General features: G+C 45.7%; 1 protein-coding gene across 3 annotated transcripts in view; it reads left to right on the plus strand.

Annotated features, from left to right (window-relative positions):
• The window catches only part of LOC141172643 (FXYD domain-containing ion transport regulator 6-like), a 118,457-nt gene that overhangs the window by 19,095 nt on the left and 74,283 nt on the right, over positions 1 to 25,079 (plus strand). The window contains exon 1 of one of the 3 annotated variants that reach the window (XM_073657063.1): positions 335 to 452. The exons of 1 other annotated variant lie outside the window; for it this stretch is intronic. In XM_073657063.1, coding sequence (XP_073513164.1) covers positions 350 to 452 — 103 coding nt within the window. In that variant the 5' untranslated portion in view covers positions 335 to 349. Of the gene's footprint in view, positions 1 to 334; positions 453 to 11,944; positions 11,994 to 25,079 lie in introns of those variants that run through there. One more of the 3 variants, XM_073657064.1, reaches the window with a different exon arrangement.

Below are 25,079 nucleotides of genomic sequence, written 5' to 3' on the forward strand. Positions count from 1 at the left end.
GGATCCGCGTGCCCCACGGCCCAGGGGGCGAGTCACTTGTCCAGTAGACTTCTAGATACAGTGATATGATGATGGACCATCAAAGCTCCATTATATATAGTTCCAACTTTTCCAATATATTTTAGTAATCATTGTTGGTGTCAACATATTACTGTCAGAAGTTCATTAAAAAACTGGGCATGTCTGGAAAGAGTCTGAGGGTCTTGGGGGTGTGGTGGTCCCTTGGTGGTGGAAGCTCTTGTGCAGTTGCTCATTTTGTCCTCTATACAATCTTGTCCTGGCTTGCACTGTAAATATAATGTAGTCTTTGTTGGATTTTTCCATTCCAAGGCAAACAACTTTCACACCCATGACAAAGAACAAAGAGCTGGGAACAATTAATAAGACATTCAGCGAGAACATGACAGGTTCTATTTTTGCCGAGGTGCAACCGGAGGTGAGCAGAGAATACCGTAAGTGTAAAAGTGTCATAACACCCTCAGATTGACGGCTCCCTCTCTACATTTTTAGATATTATTTTATTTTTATCACTCTTATTTTTAGCTCTCGAGGTCTAATGTGAACACCAACCAATCCAAGACTAGTGCAGGATCTTCAGCCATTTCACCGTCCAAACGGATATATAAATAATCACCATTCCCGGAATAGAAAAGTGAACATTTCGGCGCTCAAATTGCAATAATGTGTACAGTTTATCAATGATGAGAGATAAGTATAAATCAGACCCAAATGAAATCAGATAATAGTCAACCAACGTTTTGGCCTATCATGTACTTTTACAAGGTATATCTGTGAGGTAAAGGGTCCAAGGGTGCAGGAATGCGGTGCCCAGAATGCATTTGAGTGCCGAAGTTTTCACTTTTTTCTGAAGATATAAATTAACTTCTGAGCACCCAATATACAATTGAGCACCCATTTTTTCCCCATTCCCGGAATAGAAACATATCCTTTATATCTGATAAAGGTTTTTACTAATGGCTGAGTGGATGAAGTATATTGTGATATGGGTATGTACGACTATGAAGGCACTTTTGCTGATACTTTTATTAATATAGCAGGTCTGGCACTGGCCTAAATGCATTTTGGCTGTAAAGTAATAAAAACACTGCTTGGCATTCTGCTTGGCACAAGAATTGGCATTATTAAGTTGTTTGCTTATGTCGTCCTCCTCCATCACCTGTCCAAGACTCAATCTGGTGATCTCTGGATGTAGGTCAGTTTCCCTCTCTGTTGGACCACAGCCTGTATTGTCTCTGTCCAACTGCTGATAACGCTCTTGTCTTTGGTTTTCTTTACTTTGCTGTGTTGCTTCTGTGCAGGTGTTTTCTCATTTTGGTTTGTCCTATCACATCTTGGGAGTGACTTTACTCTCCTGGCACATGCAGTCTTTGCTTTCTAGATTCCTAGTTAGATGGATGTTGAAGTCCCAGCTCCCTAGTGAAGGATTATCTTGCTGAGATTTTCTCTATTGCCTGTCCTGTGGTTTGTTTGCGTATTCCCCTTCTCTAATCTTTTCCCATTTTGGTACATTCTGGGCCTGGGGGTTTTCAAGTATACCAAAGGTCTTTTTGGGTTCCTTTCTTTTCCTTCCATCTTTCATTTATGACTGTGTGAACACTTTTTTAGCCCTGTGCCTCACCCTCTGTCTGTGTGCACCCCTTTCTGTTTTTGTGGTTTTGGGTTACACTCTGTGTATAGTTGAGGGTGCAGTTAAAGACCCTCAAGGTCAGCCTATGTTGAGTGTGGATGGCATTGCGTAATTTTAAGGTGCCAATCACCGTGCTGTTTCACAGATGCTCTCTGACCAACTCGGCAGCAAGACGAACCTCCTCCTCCGATATTTGAAGGGAGAGACTCGGGTGCTAATGATGGCTGTACTCACTCTTATCAGTCTCGGTCTCTGCTCTGCAGTCTACACTGTTGTGCATCGAACCCCAGACTAGACACCAAAACTAATTTAGACCTCCAACCAGACATCAAAATTAATTTAGACCTCAGATCAGACCCTTCAATGCCAACTTTATTGAACCAAAGCTGTGAATGATAGGATTTTTACAGGAGCAATCTGGAGAACACACTTTGGCAAAGTTTTTATTGGAAACCATGTGTTGATTCATGCCTAGTCTAGTGTCACTACGCAGGGAAAATCAGAGATATGCAGGCTCAATGCAGCCAAAATATGGGAGCAGAGACAGTTGTAAAGATGTATTATAATTATCATAGCCATTGTATTTCATAGTAGTCAGGGTTAATTGAAATTGCCCGCTGGTTGTCATGTTTAACATGCTACAAGGCAAGTTTGAATTTGTTGAGGACCATATTGTCAGTAAGCTGCCTGTAAAGAAATGAAAAATTGTAATGCTGGTGGATATCTATTGATGTCAGTAAGCTGCCTGTAAAAATCAGATAAAATGTAATACTGGAGGATATCTATTGGTGTCAATAAACTGCCTGTAAAGCCCTAATAAAATGTAAAGCTGGAGGATATGTATTGATGTCAGTAAGCTGCCTGTAAAGCCCTAAAAAATATAATGCTTGAGGATATCTATTGATGTCAGTAAGCAGCCTGTAAAGCCCTGAGAAAAATGAAATGCTGGAGGACATCTATTGATGGCAGTAAGATTGAGTTTTAAGAATTTTTCACAATGCATACAGTGGGAAGCAAGAAAAATAGCAAAATTTGATCAATAACCATAAATAACAACTTTGATAAAGTTCCTGTAGGCCACATAAACATTCAATAGAGCGGCAGGGTGCACGCTTGGGCTGGGCACGATTCAAGCACCATTTCTCCTCACTGGGGATCCCAGTGACTAGACATTTAACATCTATTAGTTAGTGGATGTAACTTCTGTGTTTTCTGTACTACTGCAGACAGGACATAGGGGGCAGGCTCCTGCTTCAGCCAGTTGTCTAACAGTCACCGCAGGACAGTGAGAAGGAGAGGACATGACTAAAATTCTTAGGCACACAGAGTGGTTTTTGAAATCCTGCAGATTTGAGCTCATGGCCCAATGAATCTTTAACCTCTTTGCCAAGGATGAAGCTTAGTGATCTAAGGGGGGAGGCTCCTGCTGCAGCCAGTTGTCTCACAGCTGCACACAGGACAATGAGCATATGGGAGGACATGGTTTTGTTCCTAAGACAGACACAGACTATTTCTTTATATATTTCTCAGTTTTTATTATAATATTAGACAAAATAGGATCCAATAATAGTAAATTATTGCCATTTAAATGGCAGATTTTACATGCTTACTTATAAGGCGGCCATCTGTTTGTTTTCCGTTGAATTCACTGACAAAAATTAGATCTGGCATCACTTTGAGTAATAAGTCAGAAAGAGAGCAGACAGAATTTTTGTATTATATTGAATATATTACTCTCCTTTGCTGTTTATTTTAATTCTGCAACATGTGGAGGTTAAATGCAGCCAAAATATAGGAGCAGAGCCAGCATAATCATTGTATGACATAGTAGTAGGGTTAATGTGAAATCTCCCACAGGTTGTCATGTTTAACATGTTTTAAGGCAAGTTTGAATTTGTACAGGGCCAGATCTAAATGCTGTAGGACAGATAATGATGTCAGTAAGCTGCCTGTAAAGCCTTGGAAAAAATGTAATGTCGGAGAATATCTACAAGCTGCCTGTAAAGCTCTGAAAAAAGGCGACACCAAATGATATCTATTGATGTCAGTGAGCTACCTGTAAAAACCTGTAAAACCTGAAAAAAATGTAATGCCGGAAGATATTTATTGATATCAGTGAGCTGCTTCTAAAGTCCTCAAAAAAAAAAATAGTAATTCTGGAGGATCTCTATAGCATGATGCTGCCACCACCATGTTTCACTGTTGGGATTGTATTGGGCAGGTGATGAGCAGTGCCTGGTTTTGTCTACACATACCGCTTAGAATTATCACCAAAAAGTTCTATCTTTGTCTCATCAGACCAGAGAATCTTATTTCTCATAGTCTGGGACTCGTTCATGTGTTTTTGAGCAAACTCTATGCAGGCTTTCATATGTCTTGCACTGAGGAGAGGCTTCTGATGGGCCACTCTGCCATAAAGGCCCGACTGGTGGAGGGCTGCAGTGATAGTTGACTTTGTGGAACTTTCTCCCATCTCCCTACTGCATCTCTGGAGCTCAGCCACAGTGATCTTGGGGTTCTTCTTTACCTCTCTCACCAAGGCTCTTCTCCCACGATTGCTCAGTTTGGCTGGATGGCCAGGTCTAGGAAGACTTCTGGTGGTCCCAAACTTCTTCCATTTAAGGATTATTGAGGCCACTGTGCTCTTAGGAACCTTGAGTAATGCAGAAATTCTTTTGTAACCTTGGCCAGATCTGTGCCTTGCCATAATTCTGTCTCCGAGCTCCTTGGGCAGTTTCTTTGAGCTCATGATTCTCATTTGGTCTGACATGCGCTGTGAGCTGTGAGGTCTTATATAGACAGATGTGTGCCTTTCCAAATCAAGTCCTATCAGTTTAATTAAACACAGCTGGACTCCAATGAAGGAGTCGAACCATCTCAAGGAGGATCAGAAGGAAATGGACAGCATGTGACTTAAATATGAGTGTCTGAGCAAAGGGTCTGAATACTTATGACCATGTGATATTTCAGTTTTTCTTTTTTAATAAATTTGCAAAAATGTCTACATTTCTGTTTTTTTCACTCAAGATGGGGTGCAGAGTGTACTTTAATGAGAAAAAAATGAACTTTTTAGAATTTACCAAATGGCTGCAATGAAACAAAGAGTGAAAAATTTAAAGGGGTCTGAATACTTTCCATACCCACTGTAGCTCAGAGACTAAATGAATGTATATTATAATTATATTATTAACCCAGGTAATGCATATTCATATATGGCATAAGCATAACTACAGTACCTGCGAAGCAAATGACCTGAGTGTAATAATTCTGACATCTGTATATGTGATCACCATTAGCATTTTAGTATTAGCACCGATGCAAATTAAAATTCTCTGAACTCAAGAAACGCCTCTGGCAGCTGAAGGATTAAATATGTCCTCACATTCCAGTTGCCCTATTTATGGGATTTTCATATTTCCACCCATGTTACGTTAAGTTTTGTTTCCATTAATTTTGCACACGGAAAACAAACTTGAGCGCGGCACTGATATTTCCTGCGCTTTTGAGGGTAGGAGAAAAATTCTTTGATCTGAATTGCTTATCAAGCGTATTTAGTGAAAGCTACTTGGGAACGATCCAAGAAGAGAGTTTAGCAAAAGGCAGAGCAAGGGGATTTTTTTATAACTGGTAATTAACATGCACACAGTTGATAGACAAGCTTTTAATAGCATGGCTGCAGATCCCCTCCTCCCTATACACATATGCACATGGCTGGAGCCGAAGCTTAAAGGGAACCTGTCACCCCCTGGGAGATATCGGACCTCTAATATGGGCAGACAGGTTATAGAAATGTGAATCTATACTTACCTGTATGGCCCATATTACAGGTCTGATTGCAGAGAAATCTCTTTTTTATTCAATCCGTTTTTCTAGGCTTGGCTTGGGGGGCTGAGTGATTCCTCGGGGAAGCTCAGACCCCTGAGGAAGCTCACACAAAATACGTGTAGGGGCTCCAGCGCGGTACCGGTCCCTACTAACAACATGGGTTGAGTCTTGGACATAGTCCGGTGGAATGTCATTTGACCTTCCCCCACTGTCCTCCTTTTGACCTAAGCCATATTAGTTTCCTATGACTGCTTCTTCCATATTTCCTAGCATTATCCATTTTTATGCCTCATTTTGGACAGCATTGCTGTAGCATAGATCCACTTGGATTTTCTGTGCATATGCCTACTATGTGTATTGTTGGGAATATATATATTTGCATCTTTTATAGACAACCCCATGTGGACTTAATGGGCTACCGCTCTGGTTTTGCGTATTCCCCAACAATGACCTGCTATTTTTATAACATTGTCCTGTTTTTTATTATTCATATTTAATAAAGTTGATGTTTTAATATCTATCAATTCGTCACTCTTATGATTACATTTAGGCTAAGTGCCCACGATGCAGAAATGCTGCATAATTTTTCTGCATCTTCCTGGCAGGAAAAACGCATGCAGATTGTACATGCGGATTGTACATGCGGATTGTCCATGTGGATTTTACATGCATTTTTCCCGCCAGGTAGAAGCGTTTGTCAAGCGTTCTTCACATGCATTTCTGCATGCGGGTTATCAAGCGCTTTTCCAAGCGATTTTAGCATCACTTGGAAAGTGCTTGACAAGTTGGTCACACTATATAAATCCATGCAACCGGCATGGATTTATATAGTGTGACCAAGTAATAGTTTAAAAAAAAGAATAAGAATGGTAAAAAATAAAAAATAAAGATTATACTTACCTTCCGATGGCCCCCGGTGTTTTCTCCGCTGCGTCCGGTCTGTTGTATCGGTTGCGGTGGTGTGAAAGGACCTGCCATGACGTCATTTAGTCATGTGACAGGTCACGCGACCGCTGACGTCAGGGGTCGCGTGACCTGTCACATAACTAAATGACGTCATGGCAGGTCCTTTCACACCACCGCGACCCATACAACAGACCGGACGCAGCGGAGAAAACACTGGGGGCCATCGGAAGGTAAGTATAATCTTTATTTTTTATTTTAAATTCTTTTTTTTACAGGTACTATGGTACCTGGGTCTGGATGAGAGTCTCCTCTTCTCCAAACCCAGGTACCATCCGCACATTGAACCGTATGATATCCGCATATGCAGATGCAGTGATGCGGATGTCATGCGGTCCAATGCAAGTCAATGGCGGCGATTACGCTGCGTGTCCGCAAAATTAATGGACATGCTGCGTATTTTTCCGCAATGATAATCCGCAGCGGAAATTTCCACAGCATGTGCACAACAAATGCGGATTATCATTGGGGACCATGGGGCACGTATTACCATGCGTTTTTTAAGCGTTTTCGCTGCGGAAATTCGGCGGCAAAAACGCTTGAAAAACGCATAGTGGGCACACAGCCTAAGAGTATATTACTCCATTTTTTGTAAGCTCTATTTGTATTGGGAGTACCCATATTTACTGATTCCTAATTATGGTTAAAGTTCTTCGCCATATTGTTCGGTTCACCTGTTTTAATGGTGTTCAAAGTAGAACTGTCCCAAAATGTTCAAATATGACCTCCATACATAATTTCAGAGATCTCTTAGACCTGATGTGACTGCTGAATTACTTTGAAAATATGAGTCAGAAAGACTTAATAATCTTACCAAAGTTTAAACTGAACCTCCACCCACCTAGCCTGATTCAAATTTAGCATCCCTCCTCCCTGTTGCTGAATTATTTCCCATGTAGCCTGATTGACATCTCCTCAGTGTCCCTCCTCCCTGTTGCTGAATTTCTTACCATGTAGCTTGATTGACATCTCAATATCCCTCCTCCCTGCTGCTGAATTTCTTCCCATGTAGCCTGATTGAAACATTTATAAGTGTCCCTCCTTACTGCTGCTGAATCTCTGCCCAAGTAGCCTGATTGATATCTCCTCAGTGTCCCTCCTCCCTGTTGCTGAATTTTTTCCCATATAGCCTGATTGACATCTCCTCAGTGTCCTCCCTCTCTGCTGCTTAATTTCTTCCCATGTAGCCTGATTGACATCTCCTCAGTGTCCTCCCTCTCTGCTGCTTAATTTCTTTCCATGCAGCCTGATTGAAACATTCATAAGTGTCCCTCCTTAATGCTTTTGAATCTCTTCCCCAAGTAGCCTGATTGACAATTCCTCAGTGTCCCTCCTTCCTGCTGCTGAATCACTGCCCAAGTAGCTTGATTGACAGCTCCTCAGGGTCCCTCCTTTTTGATGCTGCTCCCTTGATCATTAAGCTTTATTTACAGATCCTCTGTGTCCTCCTTTCAGCTGCTGTATCTCTGCCCATCTAACCTGATTGACAGCTCCTCAGTGTCCCTCCTCCCTGCTGTTGAATCTATGCCTACCTAGGCCGATTGACAGCACCTCAGTATTCTGCCAGTACATGGTTACTTGGTGTTTCTATATACAGTACAGACCAAAAGTTTGGACACACCTTCACATTTAAAGATTTTTCTGTATTTTCATGACTATGACAATTGTACATTCACACTGAAGGCATCAAAACTATGAATTAACACATGTGGAATTATATACTTAACAAAAAAGTGTGAAACAACTGAAAATATGTCTTATATTCTAGGTTCTTTAAAGTAGCCACCTTTTGCTTTGATGACTGCTTTGCACACTCTAGGCATTCTCTTGATGAGCTTCAAGAGGTAGTCACTGGAAATGGTCTTCCAACAATCTTGAAGGAGTTCCCAGAGATGCTTAGCACTTGTTGGCCCTTTTGCCTTCACTCTGCGGTCCAGCTCACCCCAAACCATCTCGATTGGGTTCTGGTCTGGTGACTGTGGAGGCCAGGTCATCTGGCGTAGCACCCCATCACTCTCCTTCTTGGTCAAATAGCCCTTACACAGCCTGGAGGTGTGTTTGGGGTCATTGTCCTGTTGAAAAATAAATGATGGTCCAACTAAATGAAAACGGGATGGAATAGCATGCTGCTGCAAGATGCTGTGGTAGCCATGCTGGTTCAGTATGCCTTCAATTTTGAATAAATCCCCAACAGTGTCACCAGCAAAGCACCCCCACACCATCACACCTCCTTCTCCATGCTTCACGGTGGGAACCAGGCATGTACAGTCCATCCGTTCACCTTTTCTGCGTTGCACAAAGACACGGTGGTTGGAAACAAAGATCTCAAATTTGGACTCATCAGACCAAAGCACAGATTTCCACTGGTCTAATGTCCATTCCTTGTGTTCTTTAGCCCAAACAAGTCTCTTCTGCTTGTTGCCTGTCCTTAGCAGTGGTTTCCTAGCAGCTATTTTACCATGAAGGCCTGCTGCACAAAGTCTCCTCTTAACAGTTGTTGAAGAGATGTGTCTGCTGCTAGAACTCTGTGTGGCATTGACCTGGTCTCTAATCTGAGCTGCTGTTAACCTGCGATTTCTGAGGCTGGTGACTCGGATAAACTTATTCTCAGAAGCAGAGGTGACTCTTGGTCTTCCTTTCCTGGGGCGGTCCTCATGTGAGCCAGTTTCTTCGTAGCGCTTGATGGTTTTTGCAACTGCACTTGGGGACACTTTCAAAGTTTGCCCAATTTTTCAGACTGACTGCCCTTCATTTCTTAAACAAATGATGGCCACTCGTTTTTCTTTTCTTAGCTGGTTTTTCTTGCCATAATACAAATTCTAACAGTCTATTCAGTAGGACTATCAGCTGTGTATCCACCAGACTTCTGCACAACACAACTGATGGTCCCAACCCCATTTATAAGGCAAGACATCCCACTTATTAAACCTGACAGGGCACACCTGTGAAGTGAAAACCATTTCCGGTGACTACCTCTTGAAGCTCATCAAGAGAATGCCAAGAGTGTGCAAAGCAGTCATCAAAGCAAAAGGTGGCTACTTTGAAGAACCTAGAATATAAGACATATTTTCAGCTGTTTCACACTTTTTTGTTAAGTATATAATTCCACATGTGTTAATTCATAGTTTTGATTCCTTCTGTGTGAATGTACAATTTTCATAGTCATGAAAAAACAGAAAAATCTTTGAATGAGAAGGCGTGTCCAAACTTTTGGTCTGTATTGTATGTCTGTATGCTGGCCATTTGTACGTGCAATTGCACATTAATTTAACCCGATAGTAGTGTTGACTCTGTTCCATATCTTCTGACAGCTCTTCAGTGTTCCTCCTTCTTGCGGTTGTATCGCCTACCTGGCCTGGTTGACAACTTTTCAACATCGTTACTGCTACTGAAACTCTGCCCACTAGCCTGACTGGCAGCTCCTCAGTGTCCCTCTCTCCTGTTACTGCTAAGATCTCATACTGCTCAGTACAAGCTGCAGCTGTCAGTCAGGCTGGATGGGCGGAGAATGAATTTACCTTGTTTCATGGGCTTTCTCACTCTGCAGCTTGACTCATAAAATGCTCATTTCAATATTAGGTTTTTATAACCATTCTGCCATAGATTTGTAGAGTAATTACACTAGACTCATCAGGTCCAAGAGATTTATTTAATAATTTATAACATTTGTATTGTTAAATCTGTTGTCAGATCTGCTTTAATATAACAGTGACCATTGTGTTCTGCACAACAAGCAAATACCAACTTATGATATCTCTGAGGTTTATCATCTCTTTTTCTCCTCTTGGTCTTATAACCTTTTAGCACTTGGGCTGCAATGACAGACAATGATGAATATGTAGCAGAATGTATCATGGCTCTGTCTGCACCTTGTAGGCTATCTTCTCTTTCATTTCCATGGTGGGACCGGTCAAGGTTGTCCAGAAGGTCCCAGGCTGTCTTATACTTTTGTTTAATGGTCTTGCAGAAAAAATATGTTGCAGAATGTATTCTTTGTCCATGTGTCCATGTTACATAACAATGACTGTGAGTACCATGGCGCTCAATCATTAATTCCATAAGTGGTAATAACTCAGTGGCAACTTTTTCGGATTGTCCAGGAAGCTTCCGGAATAAGGGGACTCCTGAGCGAAGAGTCAGAAAATGTTCCGCGCATCCCTGAACCTTTTCTACCCAATTAATTTCACATAAACCAGCCCTATGTAGCAGCAGAAAATAGCAGAATTGTAAAGTTACATAAACAGACACATGGGTATTATGAGAAAATACAATTCCATAGATAAACACATATAAACCCAGGCACCTAAGTGCAGGTTGCACCCAACATCGGTTTTGCTATATGCTTTCTCAAGTCACTTATGAATATCCCAACCTTTTTTTGCATTTTTCAGCTGCGTTTTCCTCTTTTCTTCTCTGCTAATGCTATCCTTTTTTATAATGCTTTTATATTTATCATGCCATAATAAAGTATATTTCCACCTTTGTTTTTGGTATGCATCAATTTTTTGATGCCTCGTCTCAATAGATACATTGTTTTGGTGTATAGGTGTACGTGATTATAACATGTCAAAAGTTTTTCTTAAAGTATTGCTACCCTTTAATAAAGCTCTGGTACTGGTCTTAATGGGGCCATGGTATGTTTTGCTATAAGACCCCATCATTTTTGCCCCCGAGTGCACTCCATGAACTAATTATTTTTTTGCTCAATATTCATTATTTGAGTTGTGCCACATTTTGCTTAATAGATCACTTTTAAAGTCTTAGCGTAGACTTGACTAATCTCAGGAGCCAACTAGTGGGATATTTTTGTGTTGTCTTCATTATTATCTTTCACGGTTCCCATTGATACGGGACTGAAATCTAATAAGCTTTAGTGTTCTAGAAGGCTATACCGGAAGGTAAGCTATGATTGTTTGATAAGCAAAAGGAAGAAACGTTTACCCACCCAAAGAAAGTATGTGCCGCCAACCATGTGGGTGTGAAAAGCAAATATGAAATACTGCTTCAACAAACTGATGTGAAAGGTGTGTATGTAGGAAATCCATTCAGCTGCCATGTGTGCATTTTGGCACGGACTTTGACCATTATTTTGTGGCTGGTAAAATTTGAGTAAACTCGCTGTAAGGCAATAGCTTTAGAAATAGATTTGCAGGAGGTTCTGGGGTGTGACATGCTTCGTGCACCATTGAAAAAGGTTTTGGCATGACCATGCCACAGTTTTCATACCACCTAAGTATAAGATGGTATGGTGAAGCATCCCAGCGCCACGCACAAGAAACCTTCCACAAGTGCTCACTTTCTAGGAGGTTTTGGGATATTTGCCAAGTCTTCCTGGAGTCTGGAAGGTCTCCCCTTTTTTTACAGGAGCCTCCACACTCCCCGCTTACTTTTAGGAACTTAGTGCTGCTCTATAAACTTGTGTCCTCATAGTATAAGTATACTTGTTATACTTGTTCCAGAGTTGTCCTATTGACTGCAATCGCACAGATCGATGGTATCAGTGCAGGGGCGGACATATCATTGATGCAACGTGTGCAGCCACACAGGGGCCAAAGAGGTAAGGGGTCACATTTCCACCTCTAAAACATGAGGAATTATGCATTATGAGGAGCTATTAGACAGCAAAGAGCCCATTGTTCTAGTATAGGGGCCCTTTTCTGTCTGTGTCAGCCAATGGAGAGGTGGCTGGGAGCTACTCCAGATATCCGGGATCTGTCCTAGGCAGAGATGGCCGGATTGGGAGCTACTACCCATGTTTGGGCGCTGTCCTATTTGCTGCTATTGTAAAGGGAAAAGGAGAAATAGGTGTCAGGATGTGGATCCATCCTATTTGCTGCTAGAGCACAGAGCAAAGTGCGGAGAGCTGCTCCATATGTCCAGGAACCATACTATTCACTGCTATTGCACAGGGCTGATGAGGGGGTGGGTAGGGAGTAATTGTGCATTTTTGGGAGCCATCCTATTTGTGTCTATAGCACAGGGCAAAGGAAAAAGGTGGCCGAATGGAGAGGTACTGCTCAGGTGCAACTAATGCACATGACGCGCCTCCTGGGCCGTGGGGTACTCGGCAGCCGGGCCTCTGGTCGCCGGGGGATATCACGGTGGCTGGCCTGGTCCATGACCCAGGGCGGTCAGTAAAAAGGGGGAGATCTATAGGGGATTTGGAAAGTTTGTGACGCCACCTGTGGAATGCGGCTAAGGGGTGTCGCCGATGCGGAGCAGTCCTCTAAGGCAGATGGTAGGGCAGCTTGTGATGAAATGGCTTCCCACAGGTGGAGCGGGCCTCAGGGCAGCGTGGGGTGTAATGGATGGTGGTGCAGGGGACAGATGGCAGGAGGGTCCCGGAGGAAAGACGGACACTCACACGGGGGTAAGCTTCAGTACCTTTACTGGTGATGCTGCAGGCACGGTCCAGGGTACTCCAGGTGAAGGGCGCACTTTTAGACTCTCCCCAGTGAGCGGGTATAGGGCCTCCTGATCCGTTGCTGTCTTCTCTAAGCTTTTGACCTGCCTGTAGCTAGGCCTAGCTTGGTTACTGTCTCTCTTGGCACCTGCTGACCTGGTGGTAGGGCCTTCTCTTTGGAGATCACTCTCCCTGGATGCTGGGACCTCCGTGACTCCTAGCCTTGGTAAGGTAGCCAGCATTTGGTGAACCTGGGACCTGTAGTCCTCCAGGGGTTCCGGTGGTTCCTACTGAGTATAAATGTCCCTGTAGGCGCGGACCCGGTGTCCGGTATATATATATCGGGGTGAGCCTGGTATGCTCCTCTGCCCCCCTCACTACTTCTTCCTTCTCCTCTCGCCTTCGGCCCACTCGAGGCCCTCACTAGGCCTTCACATGTGCTGTAGGCCTTGGCTCGCCTAAGCACCGCAGCCAGCTCGCTGCCTCTGAGTGTCAGCACGCTCTCAGTTCAACTCTGAGCTCTGTCCCTCTCTGTGTCTGAGAGACTAACTAAAAGACTAACTCAGCTGCCTGGCTCCACCCTCCCTATATATGTCCCCAACGGGCTCCCTCTGGTGGTCTGAGGTGGTAAGGTGGAGGTGTGTGAATGTGTGAGGGCCTCTTGTGGAGAAGTCCATCCATGCACCCTTCTGGGTTCTGTGGCACCATTGCGCAGCAGGGCGCCACATTCCCCCCTATTAAAACTCAGTACTCCTGGACTGAAGCATTTTTCAAAAACAGGTTAAACAGATAACATTTCTTCCCTTTATGGGAGGCACTTTTCTTGAACGTTACAGGTAACATTATGATACAATAATTACAATTATAAATAACATTAAAGTTACAGCAAGTACTTGGTGTCCATTTCACTGCAAAGTACATGGTAGCTTGAGGGACCTGTCTGTAAACCCTCCACGTAGGCCCTGGGCGTGACTGGAGGGCATAGGTGATCCGGAGTTGGACCACGTCTTCCGCCACACCAAACAGGTTTTTGTTCAGTGGTTACCTAATGGGCACTCCAGGGAGTGCAACTATGTACATGTAAACAGTTTTTGGGCTGCTCAAAGTCCTCAGCCACCGAGTCCTTTATATATACCCTTATGGGTAACTAAATGCAACAAGAAAAGTGTCCATGTCACCTAAATTGTCCATTGTAAGGCAAAAATACATCAATACATACATGAAAATTACACAAGAATAACATACCCCAAGGGGCAACTATTTATAGTATCAGAGTTTCTCTTCCTACTCTCTGTATCTGACAGGGATCTGACCTTGCATGCTACGTGTTGACCTATGTAGTACTGGGATGCGTGTGGTACTGGTGTTTGTACTTTCTCCCATTCTGTCAGTTCTAGGTGTGGAGGAACCGCAAGGCTGCCTTAACCTCTCTACGGGACTGGCAAGTGTACCACTGGCTGGGCCTTCTTGCTCTGCTCCAACCGGGGATCCTTCTTCTGGGGATTCTTCTTGAGCAGGCTCTTCTGGGGCACCTACAGGTTCTACTTGCTGTGGAGGGTCTTCTGGCTGTTGGTAGAAGTGTAGCACAGGTATTATTACCGCTCCATCCAGTTGAGGCCAATCTGCCGGGAAATCTCCTAATTCAGTATGTATTACTGCTTCTTTAGGCTCCTCCGGTACGATGAGAGGCACTTCTTCCTGGGGCTTTAGCAGACCTGGACACAACTTCAGATGGTCTCCAGATACCATTGCAGTCGTTCTTCCTCTGTCCTTGGTAATTAAACAGGTCTTCCTGTTATCAAATCTTGAATTTAACACAGTGTAGGGTTCCCTCTCCCACTGGTCACCAAGTTTGTGGTTTCTTCTTTTTCTCTTTAGCACAACTTCTCCAGGTGTAAAGGGTTCTGCTGGTGCACTCTTGTTGTACTGTGCTTCCTGCTTGTCTCTCACCCTATTCAAACTGTCTTCAACACAGGCTTGTACTCTCCTGTATTGTTCCTGTCGCGTCGTGTCCCAGTCTTCAGTGGACATATCTGCTTCGGGTTCTACTACACCAAGCTCCAGGTCCATGGGCAACTTTCCAGGTCTTGCTCGCATGAGATATGATGGAGTACAATTGGTGGAACTCACAGGTATGTGGTTGTACAGATCTACCAGGTCAGGTAGCTTGTCTGGCCACTGGTTTCTTTCTTCTAGCGGTAAGGTCTTCAACAGGTTGATGACGATGTTATTCATCTTTTCACATAACCCATTGGTTTGGGGGTGGTACGGTGTAGTCCAGATCTTCTTACACCCGTACAGATGGCAAAACTCCTTGAACAATTCGGCTTCGAAGGCAGTGCCTTGATCTGTCAGCACCTGCTCCGGGTATCCATGGGGCCTGCAGAAGTACGCCTGAAACGTCTTCGCCGCAGTTTCTGCCGTCAGATCCTTGACGGGGACGACCACCAGGAACCGGGAGTAGTGATCCACCATGGTCAGGGCATAGGAATATCCTGACCTGCTGGGTGACAGCTTGACATGATCCAGGGCCACGATCTCCAAGGGTCGAGTTGTCTTGATGGGTTGCAGGGGTGCCTTCTGGCTGCTGTAGTCTTTTCTTCTGAGGCTACAGGGTCCACAATCCCGGCACCATCTCTCTATGGAACTGCGCATTCCAACCTAATAAAACCGACCTTTCAGCAGGGTTTCTAGCTTGTTCCAGCCAAAGTGCCCCGCTTGATCGTGGTAGGCCTCCAACACCATCTGGATGTCCGCCCTAGGCATTACGATCTGCCATACCATTTCATGGGTCCTTGGGTTGACGTACCTTCGGCACCGCTTCTCCCTATAGATGAACAGCCGACTTCTCTCATTCCACAGTTGCTTGGCTTGCGGAGACGCATCCTTCTCCAAGGAGGAACCTTCCTGGGTTATCAGTTCTTTGATACGGCTGACAACCGGGTCGCTGTCCTGGGTCTCCTTCCAACTGTGGTGAGGCAAAGGGTTTAGTGTCCCACCACAGTACCTCCTGGAGATGCGCTGCTTTTGGACCATCCCATTTCTGTGGAAGGCAGGTAGCTCAATCTCTTCCAGGTCATCCACTTCCTCTTCAGTGTCCGACTGGTGAGGCATCCTGGACAGGGCATCGGCGTTGGCATTCTTGCGGCCTGCCCGGTACTTAATGGTGAACTGGTAGTTTGACAGCCGAGCCATCCATCGTTGTTCCATGGCTCCTAACTTGGCTGTTTCCAGATGAGTCAAGAAGTTATTATCAGTGTAGGCAGTGAACTTACTGGAGGCTAGATAGTGCTTAACCCGCTTGGTGATGGCCCAGACCAGGGCCAGGAACTCCAACTTGAAGCTGCTATAGTTCTCTGGGTTCCTTTCGGTCGGGCGGAGCTTCCTGCTTGCATAGGCGATCACCTTCTCTCGGCCATTCTGCTTCTGACTTAACACAGTTCCTAATCCCTCGTTGCTGGCATCAGTGTACAGCAGGAACGGATGGCTGTAGTCAGGGTAGGCTAGGACCTCTCCGCCTGTCAGGATCTCCTTCATCACCTCAAAGGATTCAGCTTGCTCCTTACCCCACTGGAACGGGAGGTTTCTACCTCTCCCGGACTCTCCTACCAGGAGATCTTGCAAAGGCGCCGCTTTCTTGGTATAGTCCTTCACAAACCTCCGGTAATGCTCGACTAGTCCCAGGAACTGACGTACCTCCTTGAGGCTCTTCGGCTCCGGCCATTTCTGGATGGCAGTGACCTTCTCCGGGTCCGGTGCTACTCCTTCTGGACTGACGATGTGCCCCAGGTACTGTACCTTTCGCTTGAGCAGGTGGCACTTGGAGGGCTTCAGCTTCATCCCATACCGGGACAGCGACTCAAATACCTCTGCCAGGTGCTTCAAATGGTCCTCGTACGTTTTGGAGTACACTATCACGTCATCCAGGTATAGCAGTACAGTCTCGAAGTTGCGGTGTCCCAGGCAGCACTCCATCAATCTCTGGAACGTTGCGGGGGCGTTGCAGAGTCCGAACGGCATACTGTTGAACTCGCAGAGTCCCATCAGGGTAGTAAAGGCCGTATTCTCCCGATCCTCCTCAGCAACAGCTACTTGCCAGTACCCACTAGTGAGGTCAAGGGTAGAGAAGTAATTTGCAGACTTTAATGCAGCCAGGGATTCCTCTATACGGGGCAAAGGGTATGCATCTTTATGTGTTATGCGATTTACCTGTCTGTAATCTACACACATTCTCATGCTTCCATCCTTTTTCCTGACCAGGACCAGGGGAGCTGCCCAGGGGCTACAGATATCTCTTATTACCCCTGCTTTCTTCATGTCGTGCAACATTTCTTTCGCTTTCTGGTAGTGTGCTGGTGGGATTGGCCTGTAACGTTCTTTGATGGGTGGATGGTCACCTGTGGGTATATGGTGTTGTACCCCTTTAATCCTCCCAAAGTCAAGTGGGTATTTACTGAATACCTGCTCGTATTCCTGAATCACCCCGTGTACACCCTATTTCTGATGGGCAGGACTGGTGTCTGTCCCAACATGGAGCTGTTGACACCAATCCTCCACCTGGGTTCCCGGGTCATTATCCTCCACTTCGTCTGGTGAGGTTAAGGACTCCGCTGTGTGTATGGAGTTGTTATCTACTGTGTACAGTTTGGCAACAGTGGCGTAGCATGGTAATCTAACCTCGTCCTCCCCATAATTTAGGAGGCATACGGGCACCCTCCCATTGCGTACATCCACTACCCCTCTGGCAGTCAAGAGTGTAGGTCTATGCTACAAGCTAAGGGGCTCTACTACCGCCTGGTAGCTCCGTCCTTTGAGACCTATCGCTGCTCTACACCAAATCAGCATCTCACTCATCGAGGGGATCACAATGGGTATCGGGTCTGTCACCCGTACATTACCAATTTCACCACCTGTTAGCTTTACCTGTTGCTGGTACATACGGGCTCGGATCTCTTTCTGGAGCACCCTCCTCTGCCCTGGTTTGGCAGTGTCGGCCATCTGTTGGAGCAAAAACAACACTTCTCCCAAACAGTTACCGACAATATTTGTGCCAAGTACCATATACAAGTCTGTATCATCAGGATTAGTCTCTACTACAATTAGTCCCTGGTCCTTCAGTTCCACTCTTCCCACCTTTACTGCCACATCCTTAACCCCGACTAGGTTAAGGGGAAGGCCATTGGAGGCATACAGGGAAAGGTTTGGAGTTGGCGGGCGAAGTTCGTCTATGGACCAGACCTTTTGTAGAGGACATCTGGCATGATGGTTACCTGAGATCCAGTGGCCGGCAGGGCAGGTGTCGCGATGCCGTCCAGCACAATGGACAGGAAAGGTCTTCCTCCCACGAACCGATGGTACCAGTTTGATGGGCCTGCTTGATTTACTCCTGGGTGTCGGCCCTCGGCCCCAGGGTTTGCTCGTTTAAAGGACAGTTCCGCACTTTGTGGCCTGCCTTCTGGCAGCGGTAGCAGATGAATTCTCCTGGAGGGTGACGTTGGTCGTTGGTCCTCCCACGGGGTGGCGTTGTCCTCCTCCGGGGCGGCGTTGTCCTCCTACGGGGTGGCATTGTCCTCCTTCTTCTTCTCATCCAGGGGACATCCTCAGGGCTGTCGGCGAGTAGTATCCTTCCTTCCGGCTCGGGCTCCTCCTGTAGCTGCAGGGTACTCAGGACAGTGGCCAGGGTTTTACTTAACTGGCGCACTTCAGAGCGTAGGCTGTCCAGCTCACTAGGAGGCACTATTTGCATCTTTGTTTCAGCCGTTAATGAAGGAGCAGTGGGTGCTGCAGGCACTGGGGTGGCCCCACCCTGGTAACGCTGGATAGCAGTATCTGATGTTTCCAGGGGTTGCAGACCCTTTATAGCCATGTCCTTAAGGGTGTCAAAGGTGGCATCTAGATGATCTAGGGCCCACCACCGTACAGTTCTGCTCTCTTCCTGGGACCTCAACCCCCAGATGAACTGTTCCGTCAGCATTTTATTTTCATTCTGTATGCTGGCTGGACTAACCTGTTTCAGGGCCCGCAGGGCTTCCTGTAAGCGCCAGGAGTAGTCCTGGACACTGTCCTCAGGTTTCTGGACACAGTGGTAGAACCTCATCCAGAGATCTGTCTCAGTGCGGTTTTCAAACACAGTTTGCAGTCTCTTAAAGATGATGGATACGGATTCCTGGTCTGCGGCTGGCCAGGTTTCAACTTCCCGCTCTGCGGCACCAGTCAGTTGTCCCAACACGACAGCAGCTCTCTGTTTGCCAGTCAAAGAATACATATCTAGCACACCGCATATTTTTCTCTTGAATCCGGACAGGGTGTCCGGTTTGCCGTTACACTGGGGGAGCCACTTTGCTCCAGGGATATACGGCAGGGCCATAGGTAATAACGGGGTCACGACCCCTGCTGGTGGAGCGGCCGGCCCGGCCTGTGCAGCGCCGGGCGCAAGTTGGGCATCAGGAGCGTTAACCGGTGCTTCGGCGGCTTGCTGGTCGTCGGCCATGGTTGCGCCCCCCTAGTGAACCGTATCCTACCTTCTTCACTTTCTTTACCAGGTAGGCCGCAGTTCCGCGGGCAACGGTCTTCTTCCAGGACCTTGCGTCGCTCGCTTCTGACATCAGAGCGTCCTCTCGGCTCCTTCCAGGACCTGACGCTTCCTGGTTCGACGTCAGGGACGGGGCGTGTCTTAGGTTTCGCGCGCTTTAGCAATTACGCCTCCCAGGTTCCCGCGGTTACGCCCCTCTTCTTCCTGCGCTGCAGCGCGACAATGGCGGCGATCCTCACCGCAGTTTAACACACAGTTCAGTTCAATAAAGGCGTACAGTACCCGGTGGCAACGGGCACAAAATCCTGTTCGTGACGCCAAGGTTGACGCGCCCCCCTGGGCCGTGGGGTACTTGGCAGCCGAGCCTCTGGTCGCCGGGGGATATCACGGTAGCTGGCCTGGTCCGTGACCCAGGGCGGTCAGTAAAAAGGGGGAGATCTATAGGAGATTTGAAAGTTTGTGACGCCACCTGTGGAATGCGGCTAAGGGGTGCCGCCTTTGCGGAGCAGTCATCTGAGGCAGATGGTGGGGCAGCTTGTGATGGAATGGCTCCCCACAGGTGGAGCGGGGGGTGTAATGGATGGTGGTGCAGGGGAGAGACGGCAGGAGGGTCCCGGAGGAAAGACGGACACTCACACGGGGGTAAGCTTCAGTACCTTTACTGGTGATGCTGCAGGCACGGTCCAGGGTACTCCAGGTGAAGGGCACACTTTTGGACTCTCCCCAGTGAGCGGGTATAGGGCCTCCTGATCCGTTGCTGTCTTCTCTAAGCTTCTGACCTGCCTGGAGCTAGGCCTAGCTTGGTTACTGTCTCTCTTGGCACCTGCTGACCTGGTGGTAGTGTTAGAACCCTCCTGTTAGTTTTTGCTATCTTGTGTTTTGCGGTCACGTGACCAGCTGCCTATATATTCCAGCTCCGCCCTTCTGGCTTTGCTGGACTTCAGTGTTTTTTGCCTGTCTCTCTAGCCAGGTGCTTCGGTGCCTATCTCTGTCTAGTTTGCTTGGTCCTCTGGGACCTCTAGTACTTTTTGTCAGTTTGTCTTTTTGCTCTGCAACAACTTCTGTTAGGAGGTGTCTCATTTTTGTCCTAGTCCTTAGTTCTTTTAGGGACCCCTCCCTTTATTCTATAGGTCTCCGTTCAGACTAGCCGAGGATGAAGGCGGGTCTGTTCACAAGGAACAGGCTGCCCGCTACATCGTAGGGATTCAGCTTAGTCTTACTGTAGGGACAGCTTTTCCCATTCTTTCCTTAGTTTATGTTGCAGATCATAACAGTAAGTCCAGCCCAAAAAAAAAAAACTAAAAGGAAAGAAATTCGGGGATCAATATGGTTTCCATCCAGGAGTTGGCCGAGCTTCAGCAACATGTGAGTAGCTGTCCTGGAGCGCATTTTGTGGAACCGAAGGTAGGACTGCCTGATATTTTTTATGGTAAACAGCAAGATTTTTTTTCCTTTAAAAATGCTTGTTTGTTATATATTCGTTTGAGACCGAGGTCCTCTGGGAATGAATCGCAGCGCATTGGTTTTATTATGTCACTTTTGCGCAAAGAACCACAGGGGTGGGCCTTTTCTCTCCAACCTAATGTGTTTAAGTTCTGTTGAGGAATATTTTTTTTCTGCTATGGGGCTATTATATGACGATCCTGATCGAATCTCATCTGCTGAATCAGAACTTAGACGTTTGAATCAGGGGTCAGATGATGTTGAAATTTATTGTACACACTTCAGGAGATGGGCTTCAGAAGTTAAGTGGAAAGATTCGGCGGTGAAAAGTTTATTTCTTGATGGTCTGAGTGAAAGGGTTAAGGATTTGCTAATTGCATTACCTGCACCTGAGACTCTGCAGGAAGCTATGCAGTTAGCTGTGCGTGTGGACAGGAGAATAAGGTCCAGGGTCAATGATGTAAAAACTCCTGTAACTTCAGGTCCTAGTTTCCAGAAAATCTGCTCTGACAGTGGAGAACCAATGGATGTTGGGGCGATGTCACTCCGCTCTCAAGAAAGAGATCGGAGATTCGCCGAAGGTTTGTGTCTTTATTGTGGTAAAGCTGATCATTTGATTAAGTATTGTGAGCGTCATTTAAGTAAAGGAAAAAGAAAAGTTCAGTTAAGCCCATATAGCTTGTTTACGCTCTGCAGGAGTGTTCCTTTCTGGGTGTACTACTCTGCAGGGAGATTTGATTGAATTTCAGGTATTTGTGGATTGTGGTTCAACACTTAATGTGATTGATAAAGGGTTTTTGGAAAAACTTAAATTGAAATCCAAACCTTTGTCATCTCCTATTTCTGTGGTTGCAATTGATAACACTCCTTTGAAATGTATTACTCACAAGACTGCTGCATTTCCTCTCACTATCAATTGTGTTCACCAAGAAATTTTGGACTTGGTTGTTTTGGATAATTTGCCCTCTCCAGTTGTTCTAGGATTGCCTTGGTTAAAACTGCACAATCCTTTGTTGGACTGGTCTACTAATGTGATTAAGTCTTGGAGTCCGAGGTGCTATGATAAATGTTGTAATGGTCGCATTGCGGCTGTGGAAAAAGGGGAATTGCCAGTACCTATTCAAGATTTTTGGAGGTTTTTTTCTGAGGAGGAGTCGCAAGTTTTACCTCCTCATAGGGATTATGATTGCGCCATTGAGTTTGTTCCAGGTGCTACTCTTCCCAAAAGTCGCTTGTTTAATCTGACTATCCCTAAAAGAAAGGCCTTGGAGGAATACATAGAGACTAGCCTGGCTGCTGGTCACATTAGACCTTCTAAGTCGCCTGTGGCAGTCGGATTCTTCTTTGTTAAAAAAAAGGATGGCGGTTTACGTCCATGTCTGGATTTTCGTGAAATTAATAAGATTACCGTACGCAATTCCTATCCATTGCCGTTAATTCTTGACTTGTTTAACCAGTTAGCGGGAGCCATGTGGTTCTCAAAAATTGATCTCCGAGGGGCATACAATTTGTTACGTGTGAAGGAGGGTGATGAATGGAAAACTGCTTTTAACACTCTGGTAGGTCATTTTGAGAATCTGGTGATGCCCTTCGGTCTTACCAATGCACCTGCATTTTTTCAGAACCTTATTAATGACATCCTGAGACCTTTGATTGGTAAGAATGTGGTTGTGTATTTGGATGACATTTTGATTTATTCACCAGATCTAGAGTCCCATTGGCAGAGTGTACGTGAAGTTTTGCAGTTATTGAGTGATAATTCACTCTTTGCTTAGCTGGAGAAATGTGAGTTCGCTGTGCAGAAAATTAGTTTTTTGGGCTACATTGTCTCCAGCGAGGACTTTGAGATGGACCCTGTGAAGGTTCAGGCTGTGCAGGAATGGCCTAGGCCTATTGGTTTGAAATCTATACAGAGGTTTTTGGGTTTTGCCAATTATTACAGGAAATTCATTAAGAATTTTTCTGTAATTGTTAAACCTCTAACCGATGTCACCAGGAAAGGGGCGAATACGACCCAGTGGACTACTGAAGCCATTGAAGCGTTTGAGTATCTCAAAGAGAGGTTCAGTTCTGCCCCTATCCTTATACAGCCTGATGAGACCAAACCTTTTTTGGTCGAGGTCGATGCTTCATCGGTGGGGATCGGAGCAGTTTTGTCTCAGGAGAACAAGGGTGGAGTACATCCTTGTGCCTTCTTTTCGAAAAGAAATTCGGAAACCGAACTGAATTATGATGTTGGAAATCGGGAGTTGCTGGCTATTAAACTCGCGTTTGAACACTGGCGTCATTTTTTGGAAGGCGCTAGATTTCCTATTCAGGTTTTCACAGATCATAAGAATTTGATCTATCTGGATGCTGCCAAGCGCTTGAATGCCCGTCAAGCTAGGTGGGCACTTTTTTTTTCTCAGTTTCATTTTTCTGTTACCGATATCCCTGGTACTAAGAATGTTAAAGCCGATGCTTTATCTCGCAGCTTCTCTCCTACGGTCGGTGCCGAGGAGGAGGAGAGCATTTTGCAGAAAGGAGTTGTGGTGGCGGCATTGGACTCCAATTTGGAGAATGGGATTCTGAAAGCTCAAGATGATGCTCCATCTAACACTCCCCATGAGAGGTTGTTCGTACCTAGAGCCTTTAGGAGAGATTTGTTTGTGGAGTGTCATGAGTCTCGGTTGGCAGGTCATCCAGGAGTTTCGGAGACTAAGAGACTTATAAGTCGCAGTTTTTGGTGGCCTGGATGGCAGAAGGAAGTCATCAAGTGGATGCGTCAGTGTACTGTGTGTGCTAGGTCAAAGGCTTCACATATTCCTGCTGCGGGGTTGCTTTGCCCTCTGGAGGTTCCTAGTGCGCCTTGGATGAATCTCTCTATGGATTTTATTACTGATCTTCCTGTGTCTGAGGGTTTTACTGTCATCTGGGTGGTCGTAGACCGTTTTAGTAAGATGTGTCATTTGGTTCCATTCATTAAGTTGCCCTGCACCAAGACACTCGCTAAGGCGTTTGTTAAGGAGATTGTCAAGCTCCATGGCGTTCCCACGGATATTGTTTCTGATAGAGGACCTCAGTTTGTGGCTCGCTTTTGGCGTGCTTTTTGTGACAGGTTGGGAGTCCATTTGTCATTTTAGTCTGGTTATCATCCTGAGTCTAATGGACAGACTGAAAGAAAGAACCAGGATGTAGAATAGTTTTTGCGTTGTTTTGTGGCTGACAATCAAGAGGTGTGGTCTGAGTTTCTGCCTCTCGCAGAATTTGCTCTTAATCATACATCCTCCTCTGCTGGGTGTTCTCCTTTTTTTTGTTGCACTGGGAGACATCCATCTTTTGGTTCGTTCTCCAAATTGGGGTCGGCGGTGCCGGAGGAGGAGAATTTTTCCAGTGATTTGGAGAGAGTTTGGACTAATGTACGTTGTAACCTGCAAGAGGCTAACAAGAAGTCCAAGAAGTATTTTGACAGGAAACGTAAAGAGGTTTTGTTTACTGTGGGTGACATGGTTTGGTTGTCCTCGAAGAACTTGCAGTTGAGGATTCCCTCTAAAAAAAACTGGGTCCTAAGTTTGTGGGTCCATTTAAAGTGCTTCAGGTTGTTAACCCGTCTGCGGTTAGGTTGGATGTCCCTACTTCCTGGAAGATTAATTCTGTGTTTCATGTTTCCTTGTTGAAAAAGGCTGACGTTTCAAATAGGGATGCCATTGTCACAGTTCCTCCTGTGGTGGAAGATGGTGAATATGAAATTTCTCGTATTTTGAATTCAAGATGGCATAGAGGGATATTACAGTATCTGCTCCTAGGCTTGTTAAAGCTTTCCACAGGAGGTTTCCTAATAGGCCTGGGCCTGGAGGATCCGGAGGTTCCTCATAGAAGAGGTGGTACTGTTAGAACCCTACCTGTTAGTTTTTGCTATCTTGTGTTTTGCGGTCACGTGACCAGCTGCCTATATATTCCAGCTCCGCCCTTCTGGCTTTGCTGGACTTCAGTGTTTTTTGCCTGTCTCTCTAGCCAGGTGCTTCGGTGCCTATCTCTGTCTAGTTTGCTTGGTCCTCTGGGGCCTCTAGTACTTTTTGTCAGTTTGTCTTTTTCCTCTGCAACAACTTCTGTTAGGAGGTGTCCCATTTTTGTCCCAGTCCTTAGTTCTTTTAGGGACCCCTCCCTTTATTCTATAGGTCTTCGTTCAGACTAGCCGAGGACGAAGGCGGGTCTGTTCACAAGGAACAGGTTGCCCGCTACATCATAGGGATTCAGCTTAGTCTTACTGTAGGGACAGCTTTTCC

Source organism: Phyllobates terribilis, unplaced genomic scaffold, assembly GCF_046119375.1.
Source record: "Phyllobates terribilis strain yellow unplaced genomic scaffold, ASM4611937v1 Scaffold_12__6_contigs__length_324123572, whole genome shotgun sequence".
NCBI lineage: Eukaryota > Metazoa > Chordata > Amphibia > Anura > Dendrobatidae > Phyllobates > Phyllobates terribilis.